The sequence below is a fragment of the Armigeres subalbatus genome, chromosome 3 (assembly GCF_024139115.2).
Source record: "Armigeres subalbatus isolate Guangzhou_Male chromosome 3, GZ_Asu_2, whole genome shotgun sequence".
Taxonomy (NCBI): domain Eukaryota; kingdom Metazoa; phylum Arthropoda; class Insecta; order Diptera; family Culicidae; genus Armigeres; species Armigeres subalbatus.
In genome coordinates this window covers 317,609,614-317,621,888 of record NC_085141.1, presented here as the reverse complement: position 1 = coordinate 317,621,888, position 12,275 = coordinate 317,609,614, and the positions used below count along the sequence as shown (strand labels likewise).

The 12,275-nt window shown below is 40.5% G+C and overlaps 1 protein-coding gene across 1 annotated transcript; it reads right to left on the bottom strand.

The window, feature by feature from the left end:
* Positions 1–446: 446 nt before the first annotated feature.
* On the bottom strand, positions 447–1,141 carry LOC134222676 (uncharacterized). The gene is made up of 2 exons (XM_062701836.1): positions 745–1,141; positions 447–666 (listed from the first exon to the last, which is right to left on the bottom strand). Exons 1-2 carry the CDS (start codon positions 1,139–1,141, stop codon positions 629–631), a joined length of 435 nt encoding a protein of 144 aa, XP_062557820.1. The 3' UTR covers positions 447–628.
* Positions 1,142–12,275: the final 11,134 nt, after the last annotated feature.

Sequence of the window (12,275 nt, the reverse complement as noted above, 5' to 3'; positions counted from 1 at the left end):
GCACCTACGGAGGTGTACAGGATCCATAAATTAAATTAAGTATATTATGAGGCTAACACGATGATACTTTTATGTCCAGGGAAGTCGAGACAATTTCCAATCCGAAAATTGTCTAGACTGGCACCGGGAATCGAACTCAGCCACCCTCAGCATGGTCTTGCTTTGTAGCCGCGTGTCTTACCGCACGGCTAAGGAGCGCTCCTGCACAACTGTAATACATTTTTGAAATAGCTTCTAAAAAAGTACAATTATTTGTTCTTTTTATCTATTTTGTAATATGTTTAATATATCAAGAAAGAGTATTCGAGAGACGGGTGCTTAGGACCATCTTTGGCGGTGTACAAGAAGACGGTGTGTGGCGGCGAAGAATGAACCATGAGCTCGCCCAGCTCTACGGCGAACCCAGTATCCAGAAGGTAGCTAAAGCCGGAAGGGTACGATGGGCAGGGCATGTTGCAAGAATGCCGGACAGCAACCCTGCAAAGATGGTGTTCGCTTCCGATCCGGCAGGTACGAGACGACGTGGAGCGCAGCGAGCGAGATGGGCAGACCAGGTGCAGAACGACTTGGCGAGCGTGGGGCGTATTCGAGGATGGAGAGATGCGGCCTCGAACCGTGTATTGTGGCGTCAAATTGTTGATTCAGTGTTATCTGTATAGATGTAGACTAAATAAATGAATGAATCAAGAAAGAACATTTATTTTAATGCAAGTTATTGTTTTCGAAAGTTATTCTCAAAATTACCTAGTTCAGGATACTGCTCTCCGAGTGACGTGAAAAATTGCTCACGTTTGCTTATGAACCGCAACATTTTGTATTTGCCACCCCAGCGCGTGGGAGACCACAATGGAGGACGCTTTTCTTTGTGGTAATCAAAAATAGGATTGTATTTCACCTTTTTGGATTGCTTAACGATGGTTGTAATGGCTTTCATGATAGGGTTATCATTACCAACGACATCATTCAAGGCCAGCTGAAGAGTATGAATAGCGCAACGGATAATGTTGAACTGTTCGGTAAGCTCTGCCATTAAGGCTTCGATGAAATTGTCTTCTGCAGTATCATCTTCATCGTCGGTCGTTCCATGTTCCACCTGTGATTGCAGCATTGCGAACTCCTGTTGCATTTTTTTGGCAGCCATTGTCGGTGGTAATGGAAAATATTTGCTCCAACGGAAGATGATACCTCTTCAGGACGTCAAGGATTCTATTCTTTAAAAACTTGGCGGTCTGGCTTTCGTGAACCTCGAGCATTGCTGGGAAATGAAATAAACATTAGCATGTTGTTACACGACATAAAAACGAAATCTAGATTGGTCAAATTTAGTTGGCTAGAGTCATGGATAACCCGTAAATCCTCACGTAACATATAATATCGATAAAGAATAATCCTACCATAACATGTAAAAAGGGCCTATCTGATTTTTACAAACAAAAACGTTTGTGTCTCTGTAGAGCTTTTTTTCATTTCACCCACACAAAATAATACTACCAGCAGGTGGTGATCCATCTGTTGGTGGTATTATTTTGCTTGTGTGTGTATTTTGCTTCGAGTACCTTTTCAATACCTTTTCCGAACTAAATCTATAACATGTTGTACATATGCATAATCAAGTTTCAGACATAGTGACTGTTTCTTGTTATTTTAACTTAAAACGGCTACGCAGTCTTTAATCTAATCTAATCTAATCTCATACTTGCGTAGCCAATACTTGAAAGCATCCTGGAAAATGACGGTTTCTGAATTCCGACTCCTAGATATTGAGCGTCTTCAGGAATACCTAAAGTCACTCAATAGCTTGGAATCGAGGGGAAAGGAAGAAAGCGTGGACCTCCTGTACCAAACGCTTCCAATAATATAGATACCTAATATATGATAAAAATCTTGTACGTGTTTTTCGTATGATATATATGAGCGTGTATGTGTGTATATGAGTGTGTATGTGTGTTTATATGTCTACACTGATAGACAACAGTATTCGTCATGTTTTAATAGAACTACTATGAAAACATGACGTACACTCATGTCCATCAGTATATGTATGTATTTGTGTATATGTATGTGTGTATAATGTGAATGTGTGTGTGCGTGCGTGTTAAATTTACGGATTATCAAAACCTTACCTCTCCTCAATAAATCTGACGCTGAACATGTTTGAGCATTTACATAGCCTTGATCGCAATATTAGCAAGGGCATTGCCATTCCCTGTGTCGCATCGGACCGAGTCAGACGCATTTAGTTTGGATCTCTCACGCGAACTCGATCAAGTGCTTTTTTAAGTTTACTTTGCCAAATAAACGGCACCGAAGTTTCGCAAGGTGAATTCCTGGCGACCAGAAGGAAGCGGGCTGTAATTGGTAAATTACCAACCGGTAATCATTACAGCGCCGTGAATATCAGCATTCGGACAGAGCTTCATCCATCCCCGTACGACGACGTTCGTAGGCACCTACAAAGGCAGCAACAAAACGGCTAAGTACCTATTCGCTTTGTATTGTTTGCATGCGGTGGAGTTGGATACACTTTTTTCTCGACAGAAAGAATCTGACAGTGCAGAAAGAGTGGGCATTAGCCTGGTCCAAAACAATATTTTTTTCTTAAATAAATTTATTTAAGTTTTTTTTATCTTTGATACATGGACGAAGTGAGTGGAGGCGAAACGCCTCCCAAAGACAATGTCGTTCGCACGCGATTTTACCAGGCCACATCACCTGGTCCCTGGGTTGTTTACTTCCGGCAGAAAGTGAAAAGTATTGATTTTTTAGGAATCAAACGTGACTTGACGCGTCGTTTTCCGAAAACTGATTTTCATCAGATCAATCGGAACAAACTACGTGTAACCGCACCTACATACCAGGATGCAAATGCTATCGCAAAAGACCAGAACTATAATGTGGAATATTTGGTTTATGTCCCCTCGAGGGAGGTCGAGATTGAAGGCGTAATTAACGCAGCAAACCTGACTTGCAAGGATGTACTTGCAGGAAAAGGCCGTTTTAAGAATGCCCTGCAGTCTACCGTGGATATTCTGGACTGCAAGGAATTGCATTCAGCAGCTATGGTAGATGGTTTTTACCAGTATATTCGAAGTCAGGTTCGCTACGGGTAACGTTTGCCGGTTCGATACTCCCAAAATATGTAGATATCGAAAATATGTTGTTTTCGGTGCGTCTTTTTGTACCCAGAGTTTTCAATTGTACCAACTGCAAACAGTTGGGGCACACTGCCGAGTTTTGCGACAACAAGCCCCGTTGTGGCAAATGTTTTGAGAAGCATAGGGAGGAGTCATGCCAACAACAAGCTACAAAATGTGCTTATTGTGGTCTAGACCCTCCCCATGGTTTGCAAGAATGCCCGGTGTACAAGAAGCGCACTCAAAAAGTTAAGCGTTCGTTAGTACAGCGCTCTAAGCAGTCGTATGCAGAAATGGTGAAGTCGCAAGACACATCCGCAACTGCCAACGCTACGGCTGCTATTTCAGCTGCCATTCAAGTAAGTGATTTTTATGATGTCATTTCCATAGACGAATCGGACTCTGACGTAGCCGATATGGATGATTCTGCGGAGGTACACGTACCCGAAAAGAGGAAGAAACTGTCTTCCCCGGGATTGCGCCGTAAGAAAACAAAAATCATCCCTAGAAGCTTGCCTAAATCTGATAATAATGGGGGATTATTTAAAATTCCGAAGCAACCTGTCTATACTGCTCCTTTTGACCCATGTTGCAGTAGGACATTCCCGCCATTGCCTAAAACTGATGTTACAAAGAAACATCAGTCAAGGAATATCTCTGAGCAGAAAACTGCTACTCGCACTTCCAAGAAAAGAATCTCGTCCAAGCGAGGATTGATATCCTTTAAGGACCTTGTGGATCGTATTTTGAACTTATTCAATATTCCGAATTCATTGAGGCCAATCATTGACCTCTTTATTCCAACAGTTGAAAGTTATCTGAAGCAATTGACTGTTTCATGGCCCCTTCTTGCAGGACTTGTATCTTTCGATGGATAATATGGCCATACAAGATACAATCACTGTGCTGCAGTGGAACTGTCACAGTCTGAAACATAAATTGGACGTGTTTAAGTTTTTAATTCGCAACTCCGATTGCGATATATTTGCACTCTGTGAAACATGGCTTTCTTCTGAAGATGAAATCAACTTCCACGATTTTAACATTATTCGCCAAGATCGGAATGATCATTATGGTGGCGTTCTTTTGGGAATCAAATAATGTCACACTTTCTACAGAATTGCCATTCCGACTGATAATGGTTTAGAAATCGTCGCTTGCCAAGCAAATGTAAAGAATAAAGACCTTCGCATAGCTTCAGTGTATATTCCCCCAAATGCCTCACTTAATCGTCGGCATCTTTGGAGCGCAGTCTCTCTTTTATCATCCCCAGTTTTAACACTGGGTGATATGAATGCACATGGTATTGCATGGGGCGAAACTAGAGACGATAACAGAGCGCCTATTTTCTATGATTTGTGCGACGATTTCAACTTGAATATTTTGAACACAGGCGAAGTAACTCGAATAGGACCTCAAGGGCAGGAAAGTCGAATAGATCTGTCTTTATGCTCTAATTCACTATCATTAGATTGCGCGTGGAAGGTAATCCAAGATCCCCATGGTAGTGACCACATGCCGATAGTCACCACAATCAAAAGCGGCTATCAACGATCAGTGCCAGTTAATGTTCCTTTCGATCTCACGAAAAACATTGACTGGCAAAAATTTGCATCGGCAGTAAACATTGGTATTGAATCAACTGATATTCTTCCTGCACTGGATGAGTTTCGATTCCTTACCGAATTGATTCATAAAAGCGCACTAGAAGCTCAGAAACGACGCGTTCCAAGTACATCTATCATAAGAAGACCAGCCACTCCTGGATGGGATGATGAATGTACTAAGTTGTATTCCGAGAAATCTAATGCCTTCAAGGCTTTCCGTAAACACGGAAGGTCTGAGCTTTTCGAAGAGTATTTGATGCTTGAAAGAAAGCTCAAAAATCTTCTCAAGGCTAAAAAACGTAGCTACTGGCGACGTTTTGTTGAGGGACTATCACGAGAAACCTCAATGACAACACTTTGGAAAACGGCCCGCAACATGCGGAACCGCATTTCCACCAACGAGAGTGAAGAATACTCCAATCGATGGATATTCAATTTCGCAAAAAAGGTCTGCCCAGATTCCGTACCAGCAGAACCGCCATTTCGAGAATCAGTCACTGATCCCGGTTCTTTGGGTGGAACATTCTCAATGCTGGAACTTTCTATGTCTCTTCTTTCATCAAATAATTCTTCTCCGGGATGTGATACTATCAAATTCAATCTTCTTAAAAACCTCCCAGATATCGCTAAAAGACGATTACTTGACATGTACAACTGTTTCATGGAGTACAACATTGTGCCCCCAGAATGGCGACAGGTCAAAGTAATAGCTATTCAAAAGCCTGGGAAACCAGTGCCTGATCACAATTCATACCGACCGATTGCCATGCTATCGTGCATGAGGAAATTATTGGAGAAAATGATCCTTTCAAGAATTGACCATTGGGTCGAGCAAAATGCATTACTGTCAAATACTCAATTCGGTTTTCGGAAAGGTAAAGGAACAAATGATTGTCTCGCGTTGCTCTCTTCAGATATACAGCTGGCCTATGCGCACAAGGAACAACTGGCTTCAGTTTTCTTGGATATTAAGGGCTCTTGATTCTGTTTCCATAGAAGTAGTGTCGGAAAATATGCACAGTAGTGGATTACGGGTAATCCACCCGTTATTTTGAATAATTTCTTGTACAATTTGTAGTCAGTTAAACACATACTCTTTACTCTCACACAACTTTACTCTCGGCACTCTGACAACTTCCAGAAATAGCTACATGGGCCTTCCCCAAGGTTCATGTTTAAGTCCCTTGCTTTACAATTTCTATGTTAAAGATATTGACAATTGTTTGGAAGGACAATGCACGCTTAGACAACTTGCAGATGATGCCGTGATCTCCCTAAGAGGTTCATGTGCAAATGTCCTGCAAAGACCATTGCAAAATTCCCTAAATAACTTGACTGTTTGGGCCAGACATTTAGGGATCGAGTTCTCTCCGCAAAAAACTCAATTGGTTGTGTTTACTAAGAAGCGGTACCCTGCTCAACTGAAACTAAAGCTGTTGAAAGATGACATAAACCAATCTTTATCTTCTAAATACCTTGGGGTCTGGTTTGATTCTAAGTGTACCTGGAAGACCCATATTGATTATTTGCTAGAGAAATGCCGAATAAGGATCCATTTTCTCCGTTCTATCTCCGGAACATGGTGGGGCGCTCACCCGGAAGACCTCATCAAACTATATAAAACGACTATTCTCTCTGTTTTAGAGTATGGCTCCTTCTGCTTCCTCTCAGCAGCTGAGTGCCACCTAATCAAATTGGAACGAATTCAATATCGCTGTTTGCGTATTGCTCTTAGCTGTATGCATTCAACGCATAACATGAGCCTGGAGATGCTTGCTGGAGTCACTCTTTTAAAGCACCATTACTGGGAGCCCTGACTTAGAATACTGATCAAATGTGGAACAAGTAACACACTTGTATTAGAAAACTTCGATAATATGCTTGAACTGGCTCATCGTTCAAGATATCTGCGAGTCTATCTCAACTACATATCGTCAGATCTCTGTCTTCCATGTTATAATCCACCTCGAGTTCACTTCGTCAACGACAGTTCCTCAATTGAATACGATCTGTCCATGAAACACGCTATTCAAGGAATATCAGATCATCTTCGACAAATATCTATTCCCTCCATTTTTTCAGAAAAATATGAACATGTCAATTGCAATAACAGATATTTCACTGATGGTTCTCGCATTAACGGATCCACTGGCTTCGGTGTTTTCAACGTAAGTTCAACCACCTTCCGAAAACTTCAGGAACCGTGTTCGGTTTATGTTGCTGAGCTGGCAGCAATTAACTTCGCTTTGGGGATAACTTCCGATCAGCCCGTAGACCATTATTTCATCTTCTCGGATAGTCTTAGTTCTATCGAGGCACTCCGGTCGATGAAACCTGTTAAACACGCATCTTACTTTCTTACAACTATAAGAGAGCAGATGCGTGATTTGGTCGAAAGATCATTCAAGATTACCTTTGTATGGGTCCCATCCCATTGCCTAATCTATGGCAATGAGAAGGCGGACTCGCTAGCAAAGGTGGGCGCACAGGAAGGTGAAGTTTATGATAGACAAATCTCGAATAACGAGTTTTTCCCATTAGTCCGTCAGAGTACTCTTCAAAATTGGCAAATGATTTGGTCACATAATGAACTTGGACGGTGGCTATTTTCCATAGTTCCTAAAGTTTCTGCGCGAGCGTGGTTCAGAGGTGAGGACTTAAGTCGAGGCTTCATTCGCACGATGTCGAGGCTTATGTCCAATCACTATTCACTAAACACACATCTCTACAGAATAAACCTGGTCGATAGCAACCTATGTAGGTGCGGAGCCGGTTACGATGACATCGATCACGTAGTTTGGTATTGCTCGGAAAATGACGCCTCGAGAGAGCAGCTATTGGATACCCTCACATAACATAAGTGCATCTTCGAACAAAATCCCTATCAAAAAGTTGACCCCCTTTCGGTGGGCCAAAACTGTTATAACGAGCGTCGGGAACATCGTTCTGTCATTTTCAAATGTAAACAAATACCATACACGCTCATTTGAATCTACTCAAAAGTGAGTCAAAATGACTCACTTTAAAATTCTAATAGAAATGTCAAAAAGTGAGTAACATTATATTTAGCAAGTGAGTCAATTTTCACTCACTTCTTATAATTTTGGAGTTTACTCACTTTTGCGTAATTGTTCATATCAACTGCCAAACAGTTTGAAAATTTTCCGTGAAAAATATTCGAGTGTTTTTAAAAAAAGTTTTGTTTAATGAAAAACGGAAAAACTCGTGTTTCTAATGACTCGGAAATGTTACGGGCGTAAGTACGACACTTGAAAAATATCGGAGCATGTGGGCGGATTTGGCGGTGGTGATCCCGGTGTGTTTGGCCCGCAAGGATTCTCACTGAACTGGTGGTTCCACAGTATGATCGATCCGGAGGTGCTGTTCCGTTAGATTGTCGGCGACGGAGGATTCAAGGCCGGTTCCGTGATTTCTCCGATTAGCGGTATGGCTTTGACGATGGCAAGGAAGCAATGATGAATTAGAACTTTGTCCTGCAGTATCAACAATATATAGACGATCGTGGTGGATACAAATATACGGAAATGAACGGAAACGGAATGAAATATATCAGCCGTGCCAGGAGTATGTCGTCAAACGGTAGACGGTTCAGCTAAAGCGAGTAACCTTCCCAGTGCTGGCCGGGATTGAGGAAGAGCAGAAGGTGCGAATGATCGTGGGAAACAAAGAGCTGTTCACAAGGCTGTTCATTACATCCAAGTAAGTTGCTAAGAACTGGGCTCGTTAGTCTTAGTTAGGACACATTTCCCCGACAAAGGTCTTAAGCGGATCAACAGCTATTACGTTCAAGTAAAAATCCAGATCCTGACCTAAGCTATACAATAAGCAGAAAGCGATTAGATACAGGTTAGTATGTTTAGTTTAGATAGATGGTTTGATTGTGTTATAATTTCTCCTCGACTCTTATTTTTATAGGTGTACGCATAAATGGAAGAAGATACGCCCGACCAAATCATGGCCGTTACATTGTCTTGTTCCTTGGCGACGAACCCAAATGAATTTATCGAGGAAGAAATTACTTAGCGCCTGAAAGACGATGATTTTTGCGACTACCAACCATATTCGTAATTTATACTTAGTATTATAAACTGTACATCAACTAATATTTAAATTAATAAATAAAATTAGCGAGGCGAGTAGCATTTCTTTCATTAAAATAAAATTAAATTCCATAATCAAGCCCAAAGCAACCGGCATTTTCTAAAGTGAGTAACATCTACTCACTTTTTGTTGAAAAAAAGTGAGTAAGAGCTACTCTAATTTTGACATGATGCTACATTACTCACAAGTGAGTAAGCATACGGTTACTCAAAAGTGAGCTGTTCCACTTTTTTTCAAAGTGAGTCAAATTTGACTCACTTTTGAGTAGATTGAAATGAGCGTGTATGATCAGAAAATTAGAACACTTTGTTTCAAAGAGTACAAAGGTCAGGATAGGCAACCGATGTGTGGAGAAATTCAGTTTTAGCATGCATATATTTTAAACATTATCGAGAAATGGGAGATAATATCCGAGAACAAATCTCTTCTGCGCTTCTCACCACAATGGACAAGATATGAAATCAATATCGACATTTTATTTACCTAAAACAGCTATTTTCAGGCGATTTTATAACAATATCTTTTTTCTACCGATTATTATTTTCGAAAATGAAATGATCCTAAAACCGGTTCAATAATTTTGTGTATGAATTGAAGAAAATTGAAGTTTTTTCAAAAAGTGTTAATTAAGATGTCGTTTAAAACTGTTCTACATTAGAAACTAATCTGTAAATATGCAGTTTTCGGCTTTTTCAAAAGGATGGCGAGGGATACACCAATGTTGGTTTACAAGTTGCAAAAATGAGTTGCGAAATGAAATGAGAAAAAAAACAAACAATTTTTAAAACTAAAGTTTTATGATTGACTAGATGCCATTCTTGTTGATACTTTTATATATAATACTACATTTCGAAGTTTTATATTCAAAATATTTCATAGTTAATTACAGAGTTTCAAAAAATTAATCGTATAATTATGTTAATAATCAATTTTATAAAAATCATATAATTTTATAATGATTGTAACTGACATTCATGAGTCGATATTGAAAGGAACAGTCGATTAATGGAAACATCGAGATGTGAAATAGAAAATCCTTGGAAAGCTCTTTGGAGGGACCATCACAGTAACCCAGAAAATATTGTTTTCATATGGCACAATTTGCTTCCATGATCCGACATCGAGTCATAGAACATCGACTCATGGAGGTTTGACTGTAATCATTTTTATATTCAATGAATCAGGCTTCGGAATTCTCACTCATATGAATAAAAACCTGCGATTAATCCATTAAGCAGAGTGTGATTTTTCATGGTGCCCTGTGAGGAAAAATTCTCACACAACATTTTTATCCGGATAGAATGGCGGGTGATAAATTCATGAGCGCCGGCTCGCCAGATAATTTAATTTTAATCCACAAATTTTCCTTCTCGTCGCCTCACCAGATAAATTTTACAAGCATATTTACAAAAATTTAGGACTGCAACGGGATTCGAACCCAAAACAATTTTAAAATGTTTAAAGCGCCCACTATAACCACGCCACCACATGAATTGATTGAAAGCAATGGGAAAAACTGCTATATTGAACCTTCTGCTTATCGTGGCGCATCGTCAGATTCAATCAGCTTGGAGAGGCAAAGTAAGCAGCATTTGATTTTCGCGAAACATGGGAAGAAGGATAACAATTTTTCGCACCATCCCTTGTGCCGGAGTTTATCGCACTGTAATTTATCCGGATAAAATGCATGGTGGAGTGATCAGTTGTCGCGTGAGTGAGTGAGAAATCCGAACCCTGCAATGAATCAATGGTCGATTTCTTTATTTGACATTTTTCGTATGGTTATGCAGAAAGAAAGGTTTTAGCTCAATAACAGAGAGTTTCTTTACAACGGGCTTGGTGGTCATATGGCTACCACTTCTGCCTCATACGCAGAAGGTCATGGGTTCAATCCCAGGCCCGTTCCATTCCTTCTACTTTTTATCTTTCCATATGAAATAAGAAATGTTCACATAAGAAATGTTCTAGCAATCGCTAGAACTGGAAATGGGCTTGCATACCGTTTCCATCTTCTATCATTCACCTACAACTTTGACTATAGTTCTAGCAGATAACTGTTAGAATTCGAAATAGCATAGCATAGCATAGCATATGTGATTGTACAAATCGTGGGTGGCTATACAATGCTCAATTGAGCAATCTACTGTATATTGTCGCAAATTGGTACTTGGGATTAGTACCTTTTCCTATACAGTAGCAGTTGTATACCTGGCCACGTCCTTACAATCACGGAAGGAAGGGAAGGTATGTTAGTTCAACATCTACTAGTTGCATCTTCAGCCATACTACCTTCATAGATGTCTCGGGAAGGAAAATTTGTGTTAGTGGGAAAGGTGAATAATAGGGAGCTCTATTCGACAATATAGAGCGTTTGTCAATAACAGTATATGCTGTAAAAATAATAAAATATATTCATCAATTTACTTACGAACCGTCCTAAGGAAAAACAAAACAAAACACAAAATTTTCGGCTATTGGCGCGATCGTTCTGCCGTCCGAAACAAGAGCCAACACGCACTGAACTCAGGTAACTGTTAGAATTCGAAATGAGCGAAAAATATCGTTTCGGCATCCAATTAGAATATACCACCCTTTCATTACTATCACATTTGGCAACCCGTTAACCAAGACGAACCTCTGCCATAGAACCCAACCCCCAGATTCCAATAAAATTCCGCATGAACTCGTGGCGAGTGCAGAGGTGTTCTCGGCTTGCAGTGGGCGAGTGATTGCTTCAACAATTCCTTCCCATCCCCGATGACCGTGAGGACGTGGCCAGCGCCGTTATCGACCATTTACAATACTAGAGCTCTCGGACTGTGCACATTGAGGTTGGAGAGCAAATCCCATGCTTCCATCCATTGGTTCCCTGTGCAATTGCGATTGTTCTGGTCAATCACGGAGTAGCAACTACGAAATGCACGGTCTTCATGCTCATGCTCATGATCAATAACAGAGAGTTTCTTTACTATGTGCGTCTTCTTCATCTTCTTCTGTGTCTAGTGGGCTTGGTAGTCATATTGTTACCGCTTTTGCCTCATACGTCATGTCGGTTCCTTTTTTATCCTATATCTTCTTCTTGATATTCTAGCAGTAATTGCTAGAACTATGAATAAACGAAAAGATAGTTTCCTACATCAAATTAAAATTCCATCAATTGCTTTCTCCTGCCACTTTACGAACTCGTTAACTAAGACGAACCTGTGCTACTCGTGGCAAGTGCAATGTATATTCGGCTTGCAATGGTTGACTGTTTAGAGTTGAATTGCTGCTTACTTTTCTGATTCACAGTGCCCGGTAAACGGTGATATCAAGATCAACGAAACGAGCTGTCTTTCCTCAAGATCGGTAAATTTTATTACCAACTAGTCGTCCCGTCAGACATTCTACTGCATTTGGCAAAAGCGTGCGT

Bases quoted from the DNA above. Each gene is read 5' to 3' on its own strand.
- LOC134222676 (XM_062701836.1), bottom strand. From the start codon at position 1,141: ATGGCTGCCAAAAAAATGCAACAGGAGTTCGCAATGCTGCAATCACAG. The intron at 667-744 runs GTAATTTTGAGA...TCATTTATTTAG, and splicing joins AGAGCAGTATCCTGAACTAG to TCTACATCTATACAGATAAC.